The sequence below is a fragment of the Balaenoptera acutorostrata genome, chromosome 12 (assembly GCF_949987535.1).
Source record: "Balaenoptera acutorostrata chromosome 12, mBalAcu1.1, whole genome shotgun sequence".
In the NCBI taxonomy this organism is placed as follows: domain Eukaryota; kingdom Metazoa; phylum Chordata; class Mammalia; order Artiodactyla; family Balaenopteridae; genus Balaenoptera; species Balaenoptera acutorostrata.
The window spans coordinates 66,982,201-67,008,963 of NC_080075.1; the positions used below are offsets into that span (position 1 = coordinate 66,982,201).

The window sequence follows — 26,763 nt, forward strand, 5'->3', positions numbered from 1 at the left end:
ATCTCACGGGAACGCCTGGACTCTGCCCTCCGCTGAGAAGAGACACTAAGGAACCTGACTTCCACAGAGGCCCTGTGTGTCCTCCCGGAACGGGGCTAAGAAAGGTCGGACTCCAACGACCTTCGCCACTCCGCGTCAGGAGTGCCCTGCAGGTAACGCGCTGCTCCAAGAAGCACGCCAGAGGGTCTCAGCGGACCTCTCTTCTCACAGGCCTAGATGTCCCGGATGCCCAGGGCGGCGCGCGCTGACGGAACTGCGCATGCGCATGCCGCTCCCACGCAGGATACGGGCTCTCTGGGTGGGGTCTGCGTTCAGGAACATGGAGGGATAGTCAGGGTCCCAGGCAGGGACTTATGGGGGACAAGCTGTGCTGCCAGGGTCCATTCTGCTCAAAAGGTAAACAAACAAATAAATAATAATAACAGTAAAAATGTAAATGCACTAAGTTGAGAATCAGAGGGTATGGGTTCAGGTATCAATTCATCGTTACTCCTGGCCTGGAGCAGGTCAGTTCACACAAACTGAGAACTCTCTTTCCTAAATAAATATACTGCCCAGGGCACATTAGCCTAGGGAACAATCACAGGTTCTGAATCTCCCTAAGAAAAATCCTCAGTCTAAAGACAGTCCTCATTAGTGAAATCCAGATAGCAATCCGTTCTCTCTCTTAACATAGCTCCTGGCATCACTTCTGGTGGAGATGTTGTTCCCATACTACTGATGTTGTCATCCATAATTTTCCTATGTCCAAGTTCTGAGTAATAAAGTGAGCAAAGAAAAGAACAAATACCTTTCCTCTCCCCCAACCCCATCATATCTTCAGGTCATTTAACAAAGCTTCCTTTTAGTCTAAATGTCTGTCATACACCTATAATGGTTTTTTTTTTTTAATTCCTTATAGTTCTTTATCTCTCTTTTCCTACTCTATGAATTAGGCTCAGTTTTCCTTTGAGCCAAGTCAAAAGTCCACGTAGGTGTTATTGTCCTATAACATGCTCAGAACCATTCTTCCTGGACAAATGCTGGTCATTGGCTCTGACTAAGTTTCTACAGAGCCATGCCCTCTGCTTAGGGTGAGTTCTTTACCCAGTCTGGCTGAATGCCTGGATGTTGGTTTTTCACTGCTAAAGAATGCTGAAGGCAAGACTTCAGCTTCAGGTATTTTCTCATTGAGTCCCAAACATCTTCCCATTAGGCTCACCAGATGTGTCTGAATCCTTAGTGAGTAGCCATCTCAGGCTCTTGTGCTTGGAGCCTCTTGTACTTAGCTGTAAAATGAGGGTGGTTAAGCCATAGAGTGAAATGCTAAAGCTGGAAAAGACAGACTTCTCATCCACTGCTTTTTCAGACTGTTTATTAGTGACCTGAAAGATCAATTTACTGGCTCCCAACTAGCATTTTTAAATAAATGGAATAGAGTTTTTTTTTAAAAAAAGGAAAGAAAAAACAAAACGGTGCTAGCAAAGGTTATGTCTTGTTTCACTAAACTGTTTCAGCTGTGTATGTGTGAGTTTCCTACTGACTAGCATCAGTCTTTTTAAACAATGTAAGAGTTGTTCTAGATCTGTGTTTCTCAAATTATGGTCTCTGCACCAGTAGCATCAGCTATTACCTGGAGATTCATTAGAAATGCAAATTCTTGAGCCTCATTCCAGACCTACTGAATCAGAACCTTTAGGGGTGGGGCCTGACAATCTGTGTTTTAAAAAGCCTCCAGTCAATTCTGATAAACACACAAATTTGAAAACCCCTGGGATCTAGATAATTTAGCCTTACTCAAGCAAAGGAGAGATTTGAGCCCTAGAGAAAATGTGACTCTTTTCTCTTAGTATGATTACATAGATAGCTGGCATTGTAGACACATAGGAGAGAAGCAAATTATCACACACAATGGATGCCTTAAGCATTAGGGCTTAATTCTGTCTTGCAGGTGGTTGAGAAGTGCTGGTCTAGAAGGGCTGGTCTAGAATGATGCCCAAAGTTTCTCTTCAGAGTCAAATTTATGTGACTTTACCTAAATTCTCCAAAACATAAAGTAATACAACACAGGGATTTGAATATAAATGTTTCTGCTTAAAATATAGTTTCTTCTTATCTCTACTGTGTTTATAAACAATGATCCTATTGTGACAATAAAGAAATTAAGTATATAACTGTTATTAAGAACTGGGAGCTAAGATTTGCTGAGGACATTCAAAATCAGCCTCAAGTTCACTAATCTAATCATAATGCCATATTGACAAGCTCTCCCTAGGACAGTGATTTATAGCCTTTATCCTGCTTTCGCCCTGTTTTGTTCACAGCACACTCCCAATCACTAGTATTTCTCATCACAATGCTGCTATTCTCGTGAGAACTCTTATGCAGGGAAGGGAGAGCTTGAAAAGTCTCCTTGAGGATTCTAACCCCCCACATGATAATGGATCACTACACTAGGATGAAAGACAAAGTTGCTAATAACAATCTAAGTCAGTAGAGAACAAATCGTCCTACCAGAATAGCCTAGTTTTAAATAGGCATTGACTGAGTTCCAGGATGATCCAAGAGCTCAGAGCATAATTCATTGTTGTATACTTATTTATTCCCTGCAAAGAATCACTTTATTCTTTCAGAAGAAAGCGAAGTCTGGTCATGAGAAAGGGAAAATTTTCTTGTCAATCAACTAATCTACATTTTTCATGCCTATTGTGTGTGCATCAGTGTACTAAGAAATATGTAGGAGGTGCATGGCTGTATAGCAACTGGATAGAAAAGATCAGAACATATTAAATAAGCAACATAAAAATATAACATTAAGAAATGTTAAATTATCAAGGACTAATTATGAAACCATCTGATGTGGTTTCAAGAAAAATGGATTCCTAAACCCAACCCCAGAAATACTAACCTAAGACTTATCAGAGGCAGGGCTCAGGATGAGGCCCAGGGCCCATTTAAGTCCTCCAGATGGTTATGATAGTCAAGCTAGGCACACTACCTTAGAAATCCAGAAGAGGAAAATTAATTTTAACTGGTACAGTCAAGGAACACCTCTGTGGCACAGTGAAGCTGAGCTCAGCCTTGAGGGCAGGGTAGAAAGTAAACTAAGCAACAGAGAGACCAAAGAGCATCTGTGCACTTGCCTGGAGCAGGAATGTTACCTGGGACAAAGTGCTAAGGAAGCTTTGGAAGGCAGAGAATGAGTGCCTAAAACAGTCAGAGAAGGCTTCCCCCAGACTGAGTCTTAAAGATTGGCAGGAAGAATCTGTCAAACAGAGAATGAGGGAAAGGGGATTTCAGGCAGAAGAAACAACTTATACACAGTATAGAGATGTAGCATGGCAAGATGTGTTAAGTGAAGAGCAGACGTTCTATATGACCAGTGAAGGAGATCAGAATGTGCCACCCCAAAATAATGAGAGTTTGGCATGTAGACAAAGAATGCCACCTGCCATATCAGCAAACAAAGGATGTAGTGACCATCAGCCCCTGCGGCTGCCCCCGTGGTACACCCTGAGGGGATTCAGGATGGAAAAGAACAGGATACTGGCCCTAGATAGTTGAGGTGCATATCAAAGGAGTAATTTCATCAAGCCCAGACTCTTGCATCTTCTCATACATAGAAAAGCACTAAATTCATAAACTTGAGATGTGTGTTTTTTCTTTAATTAACAGTAATCTTTTGATGTGCTGACTACCTGGTTTCTATTGCAAAAACTCCTATATACCCTGGCTCCTCCCTTTCTTCTTTAGAGCAGTCCCTCAGAGCCTTCTGAGAGGCTGTCTCTGGGGCTTAAGTCCTCAGCAAGTCCGCTGAATAAAACATAGGTCTCAACTTTTAGGTTGTGCAATTTTTTCAGTTGACAGGCATATAAATTATTTTGAGCTGAAGTCAATTGAGAATCAACAGATGCAGAAAGAAGTCTTAGCAGAGCTTCCATTAAATGACTAAAAGCAGAAACTTCTAAGAAACTAGGAGTGTCATAAATCTCCACTCTGGGGGAGTTTTATGGCCATGAAGAAGAAAGAAAGTTGTGGAATGAATCTACACAAATAAACCTTACTAAAATAATGCTGATCTTCCATTACTTTCCCCATACATGTACCTTCCCACAATTTATCCCCCCTAGAAACTCAACCTCCCTTCCCTTTGTCACAATGTATCGCTCTTCACTAAAGTGGTATATAAACTCTGAAGTCTAACCATCTCTTTGGGGTTTTCACTTTATTTCTCTGAAGCACCATGAGCATTAATAATAATAACAACAGGGACTTCCCTGGTGGTGCAGTGGTTAAGAATCCGCCTGCCAATGCAGGGCACACGGGTTCGAGCCCTGGTCCAGGAAGATCCCACATGCCGCGGAGCAACTAAGCCTGTTAGCCACAACTACTGAGCCCACGCACCTAGAGCCTGTGCTGCGCAACAAGAGAAGCCCGCACACCGCAACCAAGAGTAGCCCCCGCTTGCCGCAACTCGAGAAAGCCCATGTGCAGCAACAAAGACAATGCAGCCAAAAATAAAGAAATAAATGAATAAATTTTTAAAATATGTATATATAATAATAACAACATCAATAAAAATTTGTGTGCCTTTTCTCCTGTTAATCTGTCTTTGTCAGTTTAATTTGTAGGCCCCATTCATGAACCTAAGAGGGTACAGGAAAAAATTTTCTTCCCCTATACTAGAATGGGCAGAGGAGGAAGAAGGAGACCCCTATGAGAGACAGGGTAAGAGAAGTGGTCAACATGATTAAGAAGTAAAAGAATAAAACTGAACTTCTCAAACCCTCAGGGGAGAAAGTAAATTGCTGGGTGTACGTGCATATGATATATTGTGCGAGTGATAGGATCCAGAAACCACAAAGAATGAGTAGATTCATGTCCCATCTAAAAGAGGCAGCCTTCTCAACCCAAGCCAACAGCTGCCTTGTTGGGCATGAAGGACCTGGTGCTGCCAAGTCATCTGATTTATGTTTTCAAGAAAACCCAGAAATTCAGATTTTTAGATAATATCTCCAAACTTTTAAATAATGACTCAAAATTCTTCAAGTTATTATTTAGGCCAAAACCCCACACAACTCCTGGCCCGATATGGATGCTAGTTTATCACTTCTGGGCTAGAGTTTAATAAACTCTTACTGCATCCAAATTAGACCAGTGTCTGTGTGGTTCACTATGTGCCTAATTCATGGGTTGGCAGAACATGGCAGCTAGGCTGAAGACATTTTGGGAAAGAACAAAAATCAAGTTTGGAGCTTTTATTCTGGAAAGACCTGTTTATGTCTGTACATATCTATAACCACATCTATATGATTTATATCTATGTATATATAGATATCTATATCTTCCTCAATTTAAATATAGACATTATTCTCAAACTTTGTAATATTTTTCAAAAATTGCCAGGGCTTAGAAAGTATACTATCACAGCCAGAGGCATGATTTGAAAAAAAGCATTCTTTATTAGTGAACAGGCATACCTCATTCTATTGTGCTTCACTTTATTGTGCTTCACGTTTTTATAAATTGAAGGTTTGTGGCAACCCTGCCTCAAGCAAGTCTACCAGCACCATTTTCCCAACAGCATTTGCTTACTTTGTGTCTCTGTGTCACATTTTGGTAATTGCTGCAATACTTCAAATTTTTCATTATTATTATATTTGTTAAGGTGATCTGTGATCAGTGATCTTTGATTGTAATTGTTTTGAGTTACCACAAACTGTGCTCATATGAGATGGCTAATTTAATAAATGTTGTGTATGTTCTGACTGCCCCACTGACCAGCTCTTCCCTGTCTCTCTCCCTCCTCAGGCCTCCCTATTCCCTGAGACACAACTATATTTAAAGTAGGCCAGTTAATAATCCTTCAGTGGTCTCTAAGTGTTCAAATGAAAGGAAGAGTCACACACCTCTCACTTTAAATCAAAAGCTAGAAATGATTAAATTTAGTGAGGAAGGCATGTCTAAAGCTGAGAGAGGCCATAAGTTAGGCCACGTGTGTCAAAGAGTCAGCCAAGTTGTGAATGCAAAGGGAAAGTTCTTGAAGGAAATTAAAAGTGCTACTTCAGTGAACACACGAATGATAAGAAAGTAAGACAGCCTCATTGCTGATATGGAGAAAGTTTTAGTGATCTGGTTAGATCACACCAGCCACAACACTTCCTTAAATTAAAGCCTAATGCAGAGCAAGGCCTTAACTCTCTTCAATTCTGTGAGGAAGGGACATAAGAAAAGTTTGAAGCGAGCAGAGGTTGGTTCATGAGTTTTAAGGAAAAAAGCCATCTCTATGATGTTAAAGTGCAAGGTGAAGCAGCAAGTGATGATGTAGAAGCTGCAGCAAGTTATCCAGAGATCTAGGTAAGATAATTCATGAAGGTAGCTACCATAAACAACAGATTTTCAATGTAGAGGAAACAGCCTTCTACTGGAAGAAGATGCCAGAAGACTTTTATAGCTAGGGAGAAGTCAATGCCTGGCTTTAAAGCTTCAAAGGACAGGCTGACTCTCTTGTTAGTGATTAAGGTAGCTGGTGACTTAAAATGAAGCCAATGCTCTTTTACCATTCTAAAAATCCTAGGGCCCTTAAGTATTTTGCTAAATCTACTTTGCCTGTGCTCTATCAATGGAATTACAAAGCCTGGATGTCAGTACATTTGCTTACAACATGGTTTACTAAATATTTTAAGCCCACTGTTGAGACCTACTGCTCAGAAAAAAAAAAAAAAAAGATTCCTTTCCAAATATTACTGCTCACTGATAATGAACTTGGTCACCCAAGAACTCTGATGGAGATGTACAATAAGATGAATGTTGTTTTTATACCTGCAAACACAACATCCATTCTGCAGCCCATAGATCAAGGAGTAATTTCAACTTTCAAGTCTTATTATTGAAGAAATACATTTTTGTAAGGCTGTAGCTGCCTTAGGTAGTAAGTCCTCTGGTGGATCTGAGCAAAGTACAGTGAAAACATCCTGAAAAGGATTCACCCTTCTAGATGCCATGAAGAACATTTGTGGCTCATGGCAAGAGGTCAAAATATCAACATGAATAGGAGTTTGGAGGAAGTTGATTCCAACCCTCATGGATGACTTTCAAGGGGTTCGAGACTTCAGTGGAGGAAGTAATTGCAGATGTGGTGGAAATAGCAAGAGAACTAGAATTCGAAGTGATGCCCAAAGATGTGACTGAATTGCTACAATCTCATGATAAAACTTTAACAGATGAGGAGTTGCTTCTGATGGATGAGCAAAGTGTTTTCTTGAGATGGAATCTACTCCTGGTAAAGACTGTGAAGATAGTTGAAATGACAACAAACGATTTAGAATATTACATAAACTTAGTTGATAAAGCAATGACAGGGTTGGAAACAATAGACTCCAGGTTTGAAAGAAGTTCTGCCGTGGGTAAAATGCTATCAAACAGCATTACATGCTACAGAGAAATCATTTGTGAAAGGAAGATTCAATTGATGCGGCAAACTTTTTTGTTGTCTTATTTTAAGAAATTGCCACAGGTCCCCAACCTTCAGCAACCACCACCCTGATTAGTCAGCAGCCATCAACATCAAGGCAAGACCCTCCACCAACAAAAAGATTATGACTTGCTGAATGCTCAGATGATGGTTAGCATTTTTTAGCAATAAAGTATTTTTAAATTAAGGTATAATGCTATTGCACACTTTATAGACTACAGTATAGTGTAAACATACATTTTATATGCACTGGGAAACCAAAAGATTCATGTGAATCTCTTTACTGTAATATCCACTTTATTGCCATGGTCTGGAACCAAACCTGCAACCTCTCCGAGGCATGCCTATAAGAGTATTTGAGACCCTACAAGATTAATTCTACATGCTAATATTTAGGGAGGAAAAAGTACTGTTTTCACTGTGCAAGCTGAAAAGGACTTTAGTAGCATACACAAACTTTAATTTCATGAGCAACATGAGCAAATCTAGGGTCTTTCTTACTTTCTCCTTGTTGGAGAGTCATTCTAAGGGCAAATTCATTAAAACTGGAAAGTGCTATATATATTTTTTAATATTTATTTAATTATTTATTTTGGTTGCACTGGGTCTTAGTTGCAGGCTCCTTAGTTGTGGCATGTGAACTCTTAGTTGCGGCATGCATGTGGGATCTAGTTCCCTGACCAGGGATCGAACCTGGGTCCCCTGCATTGGGAGCATGGAGTCTTAACCACTGCGCCACCAGGGGAGTCCCTATATATTTTTTCAGACTCTTTTAATTGAGGAAAAAATTATTTATTTTAGGTGCCTGTTTAATCAACTTTGAGAAACCATTTTATGACAAATGACAAATCTTATATTCAAGTTTGTACCGACTTACTTGCCATTATAAAAATTACCCTTCTATGAATTTTAGAAGTAACTTTCTTAAGAATCTCAGCTGCATAAAAATTTAACTACTACATAATTCAAAACTTTGCCTATAATCATCTTTAAGGTTATGACATAAAAAGATGTTCCTCTGAAAACTAAAATCAGTTTTCATTTCAATTTTCTCCATTACTTTTTTTTCACAAGTATAAAATGTTTTCTCTTTACTCTTTACAAGAGTATTTGGAAAGGCTGGACTGTAAACTAAGATTATTCATTATTTCTAGTTGAACACCTTCTAAACAGAAAACTCATCTCTCAAAGATAATCTGATGGACTTTAGACAACTCTGTTAGAAAACTCGTTCTTATATTGAACTGAGGCAAAAACCAGGGTTCCTAACTCCCAGATCAGAGTTTTTTCATATAATTCAGCTTGAATAAGGTCTTTAGATATCCAGGTTACAATACAAAAAAAAAAACAATTTCAAAACAAAATGCAAATGATTCCTACTAGATCCTATAGAAATGATGGCAATATTTACTTTTAAAAGCATTGATTTCATTGCAGTTAAGTCCTTTATAGAATTATTTTAAATAATAAAAAAAAACACTTTGTGTTGGCTACCCTCCATTTACTCTAACAATTTGCATTAGGTAGAGAAGAATAATATATTTAGGGGAGTCATCGTTTGTTCACTCACAAATACTATGTGTTATAACTTACAATGAAAAGTGAGTCAAGAATGAAAACTTCCCCCCCCCCAAATTGATTTTGCACTAAGAATTACTTTTTGTTTAGCACCTTCAACAACCCTATGAGAATAATTATTCCATTTTTATTGTAAGGTAATTATACACAAGATATACAAGCATAATAAGTTGAATAAGTTGTTTCTTCAACTAGCCAGATATTCCTATCTTTTCATATCCTGCTTATAAATCCTTATTTGACTAGTCAGATAAGAAGAAATACGGATTTAGAGATACCTCAGTCTCAAGAGCCAGGTCCTTATTGGCCTTACCATTTTTGCAGACCATTAAGCCACTGAGCCCTTAGTGTCCTCATCTGCAAAATGGGAGTAATACTTACACAGCCTTATGGTGCTTGCATAAAATAATGTTGATCAAGGAAGTAATACTATGTCAAGCACACACTAGGTACATAATAAATGTTAATTCCTTCCCCCCACTCCAGATGGCGCAAAATAAGGAATTTAAAAAGATACTATTAAGGATAGGGAGCATTTATCCATTAGACACGAAAATGAGAACTACAAAATTAAATCTACTGGTATCAATGTGAAAACTCTTTAAAAAATGCCTACATAGTGCAGCGTATACCAATTTATAGTTAAATATAATTTTCTAAATATGCCATCACTTTGAAAACAATTTTTCTCATTTTTTCAATAATTTCTAAGCACATAACCAGCCAGTAACTGCAAAGAAACCACAACCCATCGTGAACCAAGTGTCACACCCTGCCAAATAATGCCAAATCAACAACGGTACAACAAAAATTTATTTACCCTTTAAACTGCGTGAATTTAAATCTATTCTATTTGAGATTGATACGGAGTGAAAACCTCCTCTTACCTCCGTTCCCCCTTTAAAATAAGATGCTTAGTGTCTGGGAAGGGCTTAAGGTGCAAAGTAAAGAATGTAAACGGAGGGAATGAAACAACTTCATGAGTACATTCGTGTCAAGGGAAAGTTGACTCCTCCCTAACCCTGAAATACAGCTACTACAGCCACAAGGAAATACAATGGCATGTTATCGGCCATTTTCCGCTTTTGGCCCGTCTACCCCTGTGCTAGGGAAGACCGGAGCGCACGAATTTCCCCTTTCTCCATAACCCACAGCTAAAGCTAGAACACGCCAGCAGGCTGCAGACACCCACTCGGGTGACAGAGCTCCCAAGACTCAGTTTCACAGCCAGCACCCACCCAAGTCTTAAGACCCTCCCCACCCACGACGATCCTACCCCGCCCGCCTCGCCCCAAGATTCGCACATGCGTACACCCAATTAGGAGAAGTTAGAGCGTTCCCCGACTCGCCTAGTCCCCACGCCCAGCTGCCACGCAGCCAGTCCTCCTGCCCTTCTTTGGGCCGCTAGCTTCACTATTCAGTAATACGCATGTGCAAACGGTGTCTCCGGGCCACCCGTTAGCTGGCTGGAGCCGGACGGCAGGCGGAACCAAGTTTCTTGCGCACGCTCCAGGCATGCGCAGTGCAGGGCCTGAGGCGCCAGCTGTCGATTTGGAAGTTCCGGGGAGGCAGCGCATGCGCGAGTTTACGCGTTACCGGCGAAGAGGGGAGCCTGACGACTCGGAAATTTGAATACCACAGTAGCATGGAGTGTGACCTCATGGAGACTGACATCTTGGAGTCGTTGGAAGATCTCGGGTAAGACTGCCAGGGCACGGGTCTCCCAAACCCCACGCTGCTGGCGCCCCGGGAACTCCTCCTCCGCCCCAGTCAGAGACACCTGCCTCTCCACGCCGCACCCCGTGGCTCCTGACTGTCGCCTCCCTGTAGCTCCGGGACCCCAATGCCACGTCCACTGCCTGCCCTGCCGGGTCGGGGCCCTCCAGCTGCGACACCCTAGGCCTGCCCTGTGCTTCCTGCAGCCGAGTTACCCGTAGCGTTTGTCAGTCATGCGTGTCATTGTCTGGGTTTTGGTTCTCGCCACCACGCTCCGCGAGCTCCTCTCCTTGCGCCTCATTCTCCTGCCCTACCCCCTCACTCTGGAGGTTGCCAAAGTTGATTCTCTCTTTTCCTACTTGTTCTCCAAACTTCCTGCTCCTGTCTTGAGCCCCTACTCCTACCCCATCCCCCTACTCTCAAAAAAATCTGCTTTGCCCAGTCATGTATGCATGTGCCCAGGCTGCCCTCAGCCACAAGTCCGTGCGCTGCATACGTTCCGCCCGCCAGCTCACTTGTGCACTTAACCTGTCACCACCTTCCTGGGAACCACTGGCAGTTTCCCTTGACTCTGACACTCCTTCATTGAGCCACCGTTAGCCCTTACCCTTAGGGGCATCTTCACCCACCAAGTCCCTGCATATTTGTTGTGCATTTTGTCTCTCCTCGTGACAGTTAACTCAACCATAATTTATCAGTATCCAGAAGCTGGAAATAGGGATTCTTATCTCACTGGGTCACCCAGATCAGTGTACTCTGTTAAAACTTGAGAACTTAGAATTTCTTGGGCTAAATGTGGTTCCAGAAACAAACTGTATGATTAAATATTTGCCTACAGGTACGATATCAAAAAAAAAAAAAGGAAAGAAAGAAAAGAAAAACAGATTTAGGTAACCATATTTGTAAAGTAACAAGTCCCTTATCAAAACCTTCCCCGAGGTTTTTCCGTACCGTGGAAACCTTTGGGGGAAACCTGTCTTCTTCAGGAAAGGATACCTTGGGTTCCCAAAATCTGCCCGTTTAAGTAACTTGTCCTGGCGCAGATTTTTATGAAAGGAAATGGTAGTGCTTATCATCTTTTTTTGTCAACATGAATTATCATTGTTCTTTTCTTTGGAACTTGCTCTTAATTGTCATGACTATTCTGGACTTTAGGCGGTTTGTTTCTTTGATGAGAGCCTAAGTAGAAGTCACATTCAGCAAAATGGTGTCTTTTTGGTGGTCCTCTCAGACTAAATTGCTAAGTTTCACACATGAAACCATTCAGTAAACATTTTTGATGAACACTTGTTCCGTTGACAGGGTTGATCTGAGCACTTAACGGTACAGAGTGAGGTAGAAGAGAAGTTCACACTGTGAAAATATGCTGTGAGGAGAACTGAGGAGGGCCAGGAAAAGGAAAGGAAATGGGGAAGGAAAACTGGGAAAGGAAACCAGTCCTAAGCTTCCTAGAAGAAGTGACACTTAAGATTAATCTTGAAGGAGGAGTAGAGGGAGGATGGAGGTAAACTGTATTTAAATGTAATGCAGAATTTAAATTCTGCATGGATAGAGGTCCCTTAACAATTGGTGATGGATGCCATTTCTTCCCATTATTGTTCTTTTATTCTCTGTTAACTATGTTTTTCTTCTTTTGGGTACTATAAAAGTCATTGTTACTATAATAACTCCAGTTAAATAAATCATGGAGATGGGTTGTTATGTAAACCATGGATAGTCTGAAAACTTGACTATACATTTTAACCCATAACTGCCTAGTTTGGTGGCATTCAGTCATTAAAATTTAGCCTTAATTGAATGACATGTACTTTTCAAGGATTTACTGTGAAATATTAGAAATAAATGACCATTTATTTATTTATTTATTTATTTATTTTTTTTTTTAATGACGATCTTGAATCAGATGCGTATGTTTGATTGATTGATTGATTGATTGATTTTGGCTGTGTTGGGTCTTCGTTTCTGTGCGAGGGCTTTCTCCAGTTGTGGCAAGCGGGGGCCACTCTTCATCGCGATGCGCGGGCCTCTCTCGTTGCGGAGCACAGGCTCCAGACGCGCAGGCTCAGCAGTTGTGGCTCACGGGCCCAGCCGCTCTGCGGCATGTGGGATCTTCCCAGGCCAGGGCTCGAACCCGTGTCCCCTGCATTAGCAGGCAGATTCTCAACCACTGCGCCACCAGGGAAGCCCGACCATTTATTTTTAACCTGGTACACAGTAGGAATTCAGTAATTACTTGTAGAATATATTAATAAAGTTTAAATGTGTAACACAAGGAGAAATTTCTAGGCCTAGTTTTTTTATTTCACTGTCTAATAATATGTGGTTTTGAATCTAGATGCCAGGCTATATATAATCTCATTTTTTGTGTGAGATTTCTTCTGTCCCATTAAATATATAAACATATAATTATATTTTAGAAGGATTGACTGTTATCATTTCTCTAACATCTCTATACCTCTAAATATCGAGTTATCTTAAGCATATAATGTATCATATTTAATAAGTGCTTTTATCAATATTACATTTAAAAGAAGATAAAATAACCTTCTGAAGAATATGTATTTTAAAATTACCTTGAGAATGATAAAATTTTTAATTCTAGCTACTTTCTGGATTGAGGTTCATTGTTACTATTGTCTTTTATGAATGTTTGAACATTTAATAATTTTTTAAAATTACATTTGAATCACTTACAAAGGATTGGGATTCAGTTGCACCATTTCACCTAAACATCAACTCACCAGCAATTATTAAATTAATCTTCACATTTCTCTGGTACTAGTAAGTCTTACTAATCTTAACTATCATTAAATATCATTAAATATAGAAGGGGGAAATAAATGAATAATTGGAAAGCTTTTGCTTTTAAAGAAGGTCATTAAAAACCAAATCTAATTAATTTCTGGAAAAATTTCTAGAAAATATAACCTAAGTTTTATTTCTGAAATAGTCAACTATAGTATAACTAGTTATCACTTATAATCTAGTTTTAATACTAATTCAATTAAAGCAAGAAAGTAAACCTTTGTACAATAAGAGCTCTCAGTAAACGTACAGAGGTTGACATAATTTAGTACATGTGATTCTATTCAATATTCACATACTTTGAGGGGATTAGCTTGTTTTTTCTAATGGTTTAGTTTATTTATATTTGCAAGTTTAGAGACTGGTCATTGTAATTTATCTTTATTAAACCATTGCTTAATTATACAAATAAAAATGTAAATACATTGTACCTGTAATGTATTAGATGTGATTTTATATTCTTCTGAAGTATAATTTCTTACTCACCAGTTACAAGGGTCCATTGTTAGAAGATGGCGCTCTGTCTCAGGCAGTCTCTGCTGGAGCCAGTTCCCCTGAGTTTACCAAACTCTGTGCTTGGTTGGTGTCTGAATTAAGAGTGCTCTGTAAACTAGACGAAAATGTGCAAGCAACTAACAGTAAGTAAACATTCAGTTTTAGGTGCAAAATGTAAAAATAAAGTTTGTATTGTCAAGTGAACGTTATCAGTACTACAGCTGAAATTTCAAGTTCTTTGTAAATATAAAAAAAATTTTGTAAAGAAACCAAATGCTTTTTTCTCCTCCATTGTTTTTAGAGATAAGGTGATTCTGAAGTTGAAAAACTGGAATGTAGTCATACAACTGTTAAAAATTTGTGGAAGTTGAAAAGACCCTATTACTGAGACACAGAAAAATGGAGACAAGTATATATGAACTTTTCATTCTTTGTAACAACTTGTGAGATCTTAAATTGGTGGCTAGAACTAGAAATTGGGGTGTTTTTCTCTGAGGACTACCAAATTCCAGTACATATAGCATGTAAAGTGAATGCATTCCAATTCTGTTATACATAGGGAGAAAGAATACTTTAATAAGAAGCTGTCTGTGTCATAGGAATGTATCACTAGATTCATCAAAACTAGATCCAGCACCATCAGATTTATGGTGTTGAGAGCTGTTTTACATTTGCCAATTTTGTTAACTGCTTTAGCACTAGTTTTGATGCTGTGAAAGAGGCAAAAGCTTGGAATCTGATGCTCCACAACCTGGTTCCCTCCTATCATAGGTAAACCCATAACAGGAGATAAAGAAAAATGCCCACCTGCTAATCCACCCTTATGGAGAACTATACACATAATCCCATTTTTTTCCCCCACAGAATCCCATTTCAAAGAGCTCACTCTTGCATATTTAGTATATTTAATGTGTATACATCAGTGGCATCCAATTCTAATTATTAAGGAGAGTATAGTGTAACAGTAGTAGCAGCAGCTTACACTTACTGAGCACTAGCCATATTCTAAGCACTTTACTAGTGTTAACTCATTTAAACCTCAGGGCAACCCTACCAGGCAGCTTTTATTACTCTTTTATACAAAGGTTAAGTACATTGCCTGAGGTCACACAACCAGTAAGTGCTTCAGTCCCCAGCAGTCAAGTTTGGGAGCCAGTGTTCTTCACGCTGCCTCTTGACCTAACATTTCAGAGATTGTAGGTGCCCTTGAAAACACCTATACGGTGTTAACTGTTTATAACCAGGAGCCCTGTTGTTCAAATGAAAACATCTTATAGAAGTCAATATAAAACAGGTAAAAAGTGGCTGTTTTAGTTGAAGTTGAGAGGGACTACTTTGAGCACAGCTGTCTCCTCCCCGGCTGCCTCTAACGGAGTTCTTTGGAACTGAAGTTCACGGAACACAGCTTGCAAAACATTGATAATACATTCTTCCCATTTTATAGGTGAGAAAATGGACTCAAATCAAGTGACTCTCAAAGTTTGTTAGTTAAATTTTACCCCTTTGTGATATTGGTTAGAGAACTATCAAAATAGTAAAGAAGAAAGAACATTGCTTTGCCTTGGTTCACCCAGTAAGCGCTATACTTGACACGTTATGAGAAAACAGAAACACAAATCATGTTCGCCATCTTCAAATATAGTCTACCTGGGAATTTTAGGCACAACTGAAACAACTGGAGATGAGAACAGTAGTTAAATACTTCACTTTGTGGTTCACAGGGGAAGGAAATCAGTGAGTGTAGCAGGCCCTGGGGAAGGTTTCTTCAAGGAGCAAGACCACTGGGCTTTGATGGATAGGTGGGGTTTGATAGAGGAGGAGAGAGTAGAGGGCATATCAATCACCAGGAGTCACTTAAGTGAAGACACGCAAGTAGAAATGAGACTGACCATTCCTGGGACTGTGAGGAGACTGGCCTGGCACAAATAGAGGGAATGTTTGTGGAGGTTGTAGGTAACTACTATATACATGTAGTAGGAACTACTCCTAACAATACACTGGGAAGGGCAAGCAGAGAGGCTATGAAGAATCTTTAAAGGCAAACAAAAAATTAGATTGGATGAGGTAGAAATTAGGAAGCCATTAAAGGTTCTCAAACAAGGCAATAACCTAATGAAAACTGTTTAAGAAAGCACATTGGCAGTGGTGTGAGAAAGAATGAATTAGAAGAGACAGGAACTTGTGTTAGGAGAATACTTTTAAAATTTTCAATTTATATATAATTACTATGCCAATGGGGAAAACAATAATTTTTATTAAATAAGATTATTTTAATTCTTAAAAGGCCCAAGTGAAGCTGAAGAATTCCAGCTTGAGGTGAGTGGGCTACTAGGGGAGATGAACTGTCCATATCTTTCACTGACATCTGGGGATGTGACCAAGCGCCTTCTCATTCAGAAGAACTGCCTCCTTTTGCTCAGTAAGTTCATGGCTACTAGAATGTAGTCATTCTTTTTTATTTATGTTTTCCATGGCTAATAAATGGGTGTAAAGAAAACTTTGTTAAGTTTCTAACTAAGAAGCTAATGATGGGTCCATGCGCTGGTAGCAGTGTCGTTTTGTAATTGCTACTCTTTTATGATTTGAATTTGGTGTGGCGCTCAGCCTGCTGTGCTTCACCTAACATGACCAGAGGTAGTGCTGGAGGGTTATGCAAGTGTGTGATCACCACACCTCAGTGTTCTAGACTAGAAACACATTTTAAAGTTAACTAGGAAGATATTGTGGGAATAATGAAGATTTTTTTAAAATTAATTTATTTGAGGACAGTAACCATTCTAGGTGCAGTAAATGGTAAATGTAATTATTTAAAGTATTTTGTTGATATTTCTTTGTGGCTGGGTAATTGTTTGGGGATTTTGGTTTTGTTTGTAAAGATGTCAAATTACAATGTAAACATTTCTGGAATACTATTTGGATTGTTCCTGTACTTACTGATCATTCTGGGAAGTAAATTTTTAGGAAAAATTCTCTCCTTCCATGTTTTTTAAATATACTAACTACTGTTTCTCTCTTCACCCTGAGAAACAGTAAGTAGACTCACAAATTTTATTGCCTTGTATAAACTCTCCAATAAACACCACCAGTAGTCTTAAACTCAGAATTTTTGTAGCATTCTGACACACGCTTAGAGGAAACTTTGGTTAACTGAATATTACAGTTCTTATTATGACAAACGCCATTCAGAGGATCTTTTAAATGTTCGTCTTTACAACTGAACTTTGGCTTCTGAAAAGTGATGCAACTCCAATTTTGAAGGTTCAGTCAAAGAAAAAAAAAAAAGTGTGTTCACAGCCATTATACTTAGGAACTAAGGTATTCCAAAATCACTTTCTTAATTTCCCCTTTGTCAAATGATTGTTACTAGGTGGGTATGGGTGCAGGGGATAGACACATAACGTTAGATATTGCTTTAGATATTGATATTGCTGCATATAGTTCTTATGCATGCATTCATTATCCTTCAAATTGTATAATTTCAATAACTGGCTCAGCCACAGTCTACTCACTGAATCTTCCTTGGTAGCACTGCTTTTCCTTTCCAATACCTGATATTTGGCACTTAGAATATGTTATCTTACATAGGAAGACAACAGCTGTGTGGAAAGCTCAGTAATGACCCTGAATAGCTAATTCTTCCAAAGAGCTCAGAGTTTGGTCTTTTTGGTACTGATACTTATAAAAACCACTTGGAATATAAATATTTAAAAATGCATTTAACTCTTTCCTGTTTCTTAAGCGAGTGTCCTGAACATTATTATTTGGGACTCAGGGTCATAATTATATTTTAATGTGCTATCACCCCTCAAAAGCTTTTCAAGAATATACAACTATTTGCTCCTCAACTAAATGACTATATCAACTAAAGGTTACTCTGCTCTTCGAATTCTTCATACATACACACTGCTCCCTTCCTTCTCTTTATCTTTGCTTCTGCTCTTTGCCTTTTCGAAAATATTCCCTAGTTTGTATTCTCTCTCATGCTAGTATGCATTTATGTACATATACTCATTCTCTTTTCGCGCTGTGTAAATATTTCTCATCTTTCCAAGTACCAGTTGTCACATCTCGATGCTATAATTTTACTTGCTTCTTCCAGCACCCTTACCTTACTGATTTGAATCTTTTAATACATTGCATTCTGAGGGGGAAAATAAACCAACCACATTAGAATTGTTAGTAAAATAGAATAGTCTATTCTCTAATAGTCTGTAGTGGCTGAAAAACTCTCATGTATCGGGTTAAGAACTGTTGTGGCTGTTCATTGGCCTTTGTGGTTGTTAGGATATTTCCCTTAGGTATAATTAGTCAGATATCTTTGATGCATATATTCTTTATTCCTAACTAGAGTGTAGAGATCTTTTTTGTTTGTTATGTACAGTACCTACAGTGCCTTTCCTGGTACTTAGAACACATCAGTTACAGTTAATGTTTTTCAACAGTAATTGTGTTGGTAAACTAATTTTGTGAATGCCTGAGCTATGTTGTCCCAAATTTAGAGACCAGTTTATTAAATCATATAATATATGATTTTCTAGAGCAAGGGTTGGCAAACTTTTTCTTAAATGGCCAGATAGTAAGTATTTTCAGTTTCCTGGGCCATAAGGTCTCTGTCACAGCTACTTAACCCTGCTGTTGTAGCATGTAAGCGGCCGTAGATGATATGTAAATGAATCAGAGTGTGGCAGTGTTCCAATAAAACCTTATTTGCAAAATCAGTTGATTATTTTCATGACATTGGGGTTTTACTGTTTCGATCTTTTAACTCATACAGTTTGGTATATGGAACATGTTAAGATTTTATCAAACCCATTTAGAAGACCTTTCCAGAAACTTAGCTGTGTTTATTCTAGAATAGGATTTGGCAGCTTTTCAGAAATGATCTGCCAAAATTATGACCGCTGTACTTCTCACATTACACCTTGGGTGTAGGAAATGAGATATTCAAGCTGATCATTCTTTTATACTTATAATAGGGCTTAAGAGCCCAGAAAATGTCTTTTTCCAAAGCTATCTTCCTAACATTGTCAGAAGGGTCTCACTTTGTCACATAACCTGAAATCCTGAGATCCAAATGATTATTAAACATCTTTTATAACAAGTTAAATGTCCTTGGGAAGGTTAAAGTAATAAGATTGAATATTTATACCTTCAACTGAATTACCTGAAGCAGATTGCAGCCCTCATTATACCTGCCTGAAATCAACACACAAAGGGATGATATTGATACGAAAGGACTCTGTCCAGAAATGATTAGAAAGTTTTGGGTCTTTTTTTTTTCCCCAGGGGAGGGGGTGAGAATGAGGAACATAGGAGGAAAGGGAATATTGAGAAGAATATAGATGGAAGAGGGTTTTCTGTGAACAGCTGGAGGGTGACCTTAGGCTACTGGAGACCATGAAAAAGGAATGTTTGGAAATTTAGTCGTTTCCCCCTTCTCTTGTAAGTGAAGACTTTGACTACTTAAAAATGTTCTTTCACTCTGGTCTTAAACAGACTACCTGAGTTTTGGAAGGTAAGAGGACAGGATAGTTGCATCACTGGTGTGTATCAGTTGTGAGAAGTAAAAAAATAATAATAATATAACTTTTTAACTGTTGCTGAAAATTGGCCGCCTGCCACCTTTTGCAAATTTGTTAACAGATGCCAGCCCCTGTTCTGGAGGTTCCTTAATAGTGAAATGCAAGAATCCACATTTTAAGATGTGATCTACCTTGATCCTTTGATTTCAAAGAAGAATTGCTTGCTTTTAAATCAGGCTTTAAACATATATTGGTTAAATACTGAATTACAGAACCAGTTTATATGTTACATCATGTGCAGGTAAAAATTGTTTTCCTTTCTTGTTTTTATCCATTCTTGCAGCTTTAAAAGTTACATATCATTAGGTCTATAGAGTTGTGACTCCAGACTTATGACTATTAATTGTAGCTGTATCTCATTTTGAAATCTTATTTTGTTTACTTCAGCATACCTCATCTCAGAACTAGAAGCTGCCAGAATGCTCTGTGTGAATACTCCTCCAAAAAAAGCTCAAGAAGGAGGCGGTAGTGAGGTCTTTCAAGAGTTGAAAGGCATATGTATTGCTCTAGGAATGTCCAAACCTCCAGCCAATATAACTATGTTCCAATTCTTCAGCGGGATTGAAAAAAAAGTAAGACCTTTAGTACCAGATTGTAGTGTATTAAAGGCATAGTCCTACAGTTGTTTGAAATGAAGCAAGTTAATTTCTCTTAATGGGAACCTAATGTGCATATTATTAAGTGATTGTTACTAAATAAGTTTTGGGTTTTAAGTCCTAGATACCTTCAAGAGAAATTGGTATTTTACTGTTTTTTTTTTTTTAACATGTTAGCATGTTTCTTTTTCAAAAAGGAAACTTTGCACTTTGATTTATAAACTGAAATAAACTAGAAATAATGTAAAAAGAATTAGGACTTGCATCCGTTTAAAAAAGTTATTTTATCATTGAACTTTGATGCAATTAATTTTAAGGTCCTTATCATTAAATGTTACCACCATTCTCCCCATTGACTGGACAGAAAAGGATGTAAATGTTTGGGATTTTAATCCAGTCACTTCGAGTCTTACATGTTTCAACTGGCAAACTAGATGTGTTGACTGCTAATATAATCTAGTATGTGAAAATAAGTCAGAATTATTTTATACCACATGTTATCAACAGTTATGAGTTTTTATATAATAGATTAGGAACAAGCAATTTTAATTAAAAATTAATGAACAGAAGAGAATGATATTTGTTATAGCGGAGTTAGTCTCTATATGCATATCTGCTGGACTCTAAGAATTGGTACATTTGCATTGTGGGATAGATGGACGCCATGATGCACAAATTTGGCTGAACTCTACAGGGGAGCAGCAGTGTATCCATAGTCCATATTTTTCTGTGTGTTCATTCATTCATTCAGCAAATACACATTGAATGCCCACTGTTGTCAGGCACTGTTCTAGGTGCAGTGAAGGACTCATGCTTCCATAGACACGTGAGGAGTGGGTCAAGTGAGTGTCTTTATCGTGTGGGTCTTGTACATTTCAAAACATCCTCCACCTTTGCCTCTGTCAGGAATCTTCTTTTGATGGCAAGATATGATGGGAATTGGGAAGATGAGGAGGATGTGTGTTTTACTTTTAGATTTGTTTATTCATTTATGTTTTTGTGTCAGTTAAAGGAAACATTAGCAAAAGTTCCACCTAATCATGTGGGAAAGCCTTTATTGAAGAAGCCAATGGGACCGGCCCACTGGGTGAGTAGTAATCATCCTGAGTAAACTTTGTAAGGAGCCATCTACCTATCTCAGGATAAATATGTTTGTGTTTTTGAAGTTATATTTTCTAATGTGTAGTTTCCTAGGTGGACATTCTTAGAATCATTTTTGTTAATCCTAAGATTTATCCAAACTAATTTTATTTATGTAAGATTAGAAGCACTTCTTTCATGTTTGTAAATATTTCACACAGCTGATTAAATTGAAGTTCAGTATGATGCATGTTTCTAATTGCCAAATGGGTTGCCTTCAAGCCAAACACTTCACTGGGCTGAGCTTCTTCACACAGTGAATTATAGGAAAACTAAATGAGAATTTTGTACTTTACATATTCTTTATTATGTTTTGAGACAGTATTGTTATGCCTATCATTTCATTAGTTTATTAGTACTTCTTATTCTATTTATTAAATAACCTAATTCATTTTGTGCTGAGTGCTGGGGATTCAGTTGTGAATAAAACAGATACAGTTTCTGCCCTTTTGGAATAGGGGGTCAAGCAGATTTAAATTCTAACTGGTCTTCTTAATTTTGTTTCAGGAAAAGATAGAAGCAATTAACCAAGCCGTAGCCAATGAATATGAAGTTCGGAGAAAGCTGCTAATAAAACGTTTGGATGTCACTGTCCAGTCTTTTGGCTGGTCTGACAGAGCTAAGGTACACATTATATCACTTAAAAGAGCAGAGTATTTATAGACATGATCCTTAAACATTCCTAGCACAGTTTAGATACAGTGGAGACTATAAAAGAGATACATAGGAGACACACATAGGAGTTTTTCTTTAGTGAGTTACTGAGTAGCAATTCTTTCAGCCATTCAGCAATAATAAAAACATTTATTTTTCAATTTTTTAATATTTTCCAACAAAGCTATATGTTATAAACCCTACTGGGAGTTCCCATTTGTGGGAGAAAAGGAGAGAGTATCTGAAAATTACTAAAAATAATAAATTTTACAATTATTTGTTTACTATACTTTAAGCTAGCAATTTAACTTGCTGTTTAAATAAATTAATTAAATTAGAAACACTGGTTTTGGAGGACCAAATATTATGATCCATTTATAGAGAATTGGAAAATCTGTAAGACTTTGTTTTATTTCAGCTTAAATAAGATAATCCAGGTAAAGGTCTTGGTCATTCAACAGGTATTTATTAAATATCTACTATTTTATCAGTAAGTGGTAATTAATTGGCGCAATTGATTAATTTGACCTTCTTAGAACCCTGAAATGGAACTAATTCTTGAACTTATGTGGAGGTTGGTCCAAATATGTTAGTATTCGATGTTCCGTTAATAGTGCATTCATTTTTAAAAGTAGATTTTTCTCTGAATTTTAATTGACTGAGAAAATGTTTTTCTTTAGTTTAGTTCTCCAGTTATCTTCCTAATACATTAGTTTCACCTAAAATCTTTAAACCATAGCATAGTCCTGTTTAGCTGCTAAATTGATGGGGTAGATATTTGAGTTACAGTATCTTAGTGTTGGAAAGGGGTTTTAGAGATCAGTCTTAACTCCCCTTATTTTGCAACTAAAGTGGAGAGCCAGGTAAATGGAAGGTTTTGCTAAGATCTCACAGTGAGTCAGTAGTAACATGAGGAATAAACTATTCTCTTCTGGGACTGTTGAGGAAATACCAGTCCTTTCTTAAGTTGTCTTTGATAAAAACAGTCATTTTACTCTCGGCATAATACATATACTTCAAAAACAAAAACCTGCAACTCTCAGCTTGAAAAGCACGTAATGATTGATGGGTGTGTATTGACCCAAGGCATTAACACTACAGTTCTGGGGTTTTGTTTGTTTGTTTTTTAATAAATTTATTTATTTATTTATTTGTTTTTGGCTGTGTTGGGTCTTTGTTGCTGCGCGCGGGCTTTTCTCTAGTTGCGGCGAGCGGGGGCTACTCTTCGTTGCAGCGCGCGGGCTTCTCATTGGGGTGGCTTCTCGTTGCAGAGCGTGGGCTGTAGGCACGCGGGCTCAGGAGTTGTGGCTCGCAGGCTCTAGAGCGCAGGCTCAGTAGTTGTGGCTCACGGGCTTAGTTGCTCTGTGGCATGTGGGATCTTCCCAGACCAGGGCTCGAGCCCGTGTGCCCTGCATTAGCAGGCAGATTCTTAACCACTGCGCCACCAGGAAAGCCCTAACTTGCTCTTTATATCCTTTGTTCATTCATCTTTTGTGGTCTTATGTTACACATGCATTAAATGTACTTCTACTAAATGGTTAAAGTAGACTCTTTTTCTTAATTATTTATGATAGAGGAAAGTATTACATGGGGGATCACTTTTGCAAGAAATATGTATCATGTTAACATAATTAGTTCAAATTAGTCACGGGTAACATTTTTTTATCTCATAGTAAGCAGATGCGAAAATTTAAAAAGCAAAATTGTTGAAATGGGTTTCCATTCTTATATTTAAATAGATAAAATGAAGGTGTTTGATCTGAGACCAATGGCATGGGGAAGCTTTTTGTCCCACAGTCCTAAAGGGAAGCCCTTTTACCCCCATATCCCCCTCCCTCCATCATGCCTTGGGGACACGGGGGTAAAGGGGCTTTATCTCAGCTGTACTCTTAAGTTAGTTCTTCACTAGATAGGAGCAATGGTGAGTATGTAACTTTTTCTCTCATCTGGAGCCTAGTAAATATTATCATCAGAAATTTTGGAAATCTTATTTAATATCAATGTTTCTATGTCATCTTGAAAATTGACATTTGTCTTTGAACACTTTCTTTCACAGAGTCAGACAGAAAAATTAGCGAAGGTTTACCAGCCAAAACGCTCAGTCTTATCTCCTAAAAGTACTATTTCTGTTGCCCACCTTTTGGCCGCAAGACAAGACTTGTCAAAGATTTTAAGGACAAGCAGTGGCTCTATAAGAGAAAAGACTGCCTGTGCCATCAATAAGGTGATGAGAGTACCTTTAGTTTTCTTTCAGATACATTTATTTCTGTTTATAAAATAAAGTAATTCAAAATTTTAAATGTCTTTCTTATCCCATAGGTGTTGATGGGCAGGGTTCCTGACAGAGGAGGTAGGCCCAATGAAATTGAACCTCCACCCCCGGAGATGCCACCATGGCAGAAAAGGCAAGATGGCCCCCAGCAGCCAGCAGGAGGCCGCGGAGCAGGGAGAGGTGGTTATGAACATTCCTCATATGGAGGACGAGGAGGTCACGAACAAGGAGGAGGGAGAGGCGGACGTGGTGGCTACGACCGCGGTGGCTACGACCACGGTGGCCGAGGGGGAGGAAGAGGAAATAAGCATCAGGGAGGCTGGACAGATGGAGGGAGTGGAGGGGGAGGTGGCTACCAAGATGGTAGTTATCGAGATTCCGGTTTCCAGCCGGGTGGCTATCATGGTGGCCACAGTGGTGGCTACCAGGGTGGTGGTTATGGTGGCTTCCAAACATCTACATATACAGGAAGTGGATACCAGGGTGGTGGATATCAGCAGGACAATAGATACCAAGATGGAGGGCATCACGGTGATCGAGGCAGTGGTCGCGGAGGGAGAGGTGGTCGCGGAGGCCGAGGTGGTGGACGCGCAGGCCAGGGAGGAGGTTGGGGAGGAAGAGGGAGCCAGAATTATCACCAGGGGGGACAATTTGAACAGCACTTCCAGCATGGAGGTTATCAGTATAACCATTCTGGATTTGGACAGGGCAGACATTATACTAGTTGAGGCTACAGAACCTTACATTTTGCTAGAGCTCAAGTAATAGAAACTTAGTTTCAGAATCCTGAATCCAGCATTGATTTTGAGTTAATGTGAGACCACAGGTGACAGGCAGATTCCTGCTTGGCATAAGCATTTGTAGGTCTTCATACAATACTGTTCATTTTGGGTTTTTTTTTTTTTTTTAATGGACTTACATAATGCTGTTTATTTGAGAAACACATACAGTATCTCTCCTTTGTATGAAGAATTTCTTAAAAGGTAATTAAAATTGCCTTTAATTGACCAGTAGACTAATTCCACAGTCAGAACATGCATATTTTTCTGAACAAAATTACTTGAATAAGTAGTTTTCATGTTTTCAATATGCAGTTTTGAAAAATGAGGATTCTCCTAGATTTTTTTAGATTTACAACTAGGAAACCTTCCTCATATTAACAATCCATTTATATGTATTTTCCTTAAAGTATTCTAATGCCTATTTTCCAAGCACAGTTCTGCCCTGATTGGCTTCTTATTCTGAGAGGTTATGCAACATTTGCTTCATGATAGAACTTCGAGGTCAGTTCCTATTAAATGAGCTCTTCTGCAGATAGCACATTCAGTAGCCTTATCCTTTCGATGGAATACTGTACCATATGCTCAACTCTGAAAATCTTGAACACGGCCAAAATCCGTAAAGATTATAAAAGCAAACTAAGTTGTGAACCTATAGTACACGTAGGCATTTAGTTAAGTATAGCAATTCAAACTGACCTGCATCCATTCAAAACAAGTTCCTCCTTCAACCTTATTTTTACTTGAAATCTGCTAGAAGAAACAGCAAACTGAAATTTGTTTTATGCACGAGTTAATACCACTGGCTCAGCAAATACAAGTTAGTTTGCTTTGGGCAGGAGACTTTTTTTGTAATGGAAAAAATGCACTACCAAGTAAGAGGACAGATTTTTGCTTAGAGCAGGAGGCCCTTTATTATTGCTGCAGAAAACAAAAGCCTGGCTGCGTTGATGTTTGACAGTCACCTTTACTGAAATCTACATGACGCTTCTTGCTGGGTTTTTGTACACGTAAATATTGTCAAGCTGTGAAAGAAAATGGCTGGAGGTGTGCTTTGTGTGAAAGGTGAGCAATAAAGTATTTGTATGTTCTCTCTCTGGTTTGAGTTTTATTTTAGCCACTTTTTTAAACTGAATTATTCAGGATGCTTGCTTCAAGCTTCTGAACTAAGGCCTTTGTTCCCCAAAGATTCTCAAGTGTTTCCTTGAAACATAATTTGTAGTAAAAGATAACCCTTACTCTAGAACCTTAAGTAAGCTGAAAAATAGCTATTTCCAAATTTACCTTTTATTATAACTTTATAGCTGGAAAACTTCACTACTTATCCCTGGCCCCTAGGTGTAGCTGTTGCTGCACAGTGTGTCAGGCAAAGATCCATTAATGGCCCTGATCTTTTAGGGGCTTTTTTGTTTATTTGTTTCTCCATTCTTCCTAAGAATGAGCAACATTTTGAATGAAGTGAATTGAAAATATAAATATATGTTTGTAAAAAGAAATAGTATGTCCTTTTCCTACTAAATTGGGCTTTTTAGAGTAAAGAATCAACTCATGGCTTACCATTAAAAATAGTTCTGTTTGCTGTTGAGATAAGCACATTCTTTTGATTGCTGAAACCATTTTAAAAAGCCTTGATCATTTTGTTAATTTTACCTGTTTATTAGATTTTTTGACTGGCATTTACCATTCTAAAATG

At 38.5% G+C, this 26,763-nt stretch overlaps 1 protein-coding gene across 1 annotated transcript; it reads left to right on the forward strand.

Moving 5' to 3' along the window:
• The first annotated feature begins 10,569 nt into the window (after positions 1–10,569).
• FAM98A (family with sequence similarity 98 member A) lies at positions 10,570–26,161 on the forward strand. The gene is made up of 8 exons (XM_007191408.2): positions 10,570–10,729; positions 14,042–14,190; positions 16,332–16,466; positions 20,017–20,201; positions 21,232–21,312; positions 21,873–21,989; positions 24,076–24,243; positions 24,339–26,161. The coding sequence occupies exons 1-8, from the start codon at positions 10,677–10,679 to the stop codon at positions 25,017–25,019; spliced, it is 1,569 nt and encodes a 522-aa protein (XP_007191470.1). The 5' UTR covers positions 10,570–10,676; the 3' UTR covers positions 25,020–26,161.
• The last annotated feature ends 602 nt before the right edge of the window (positions 26,162–26,763 follow it).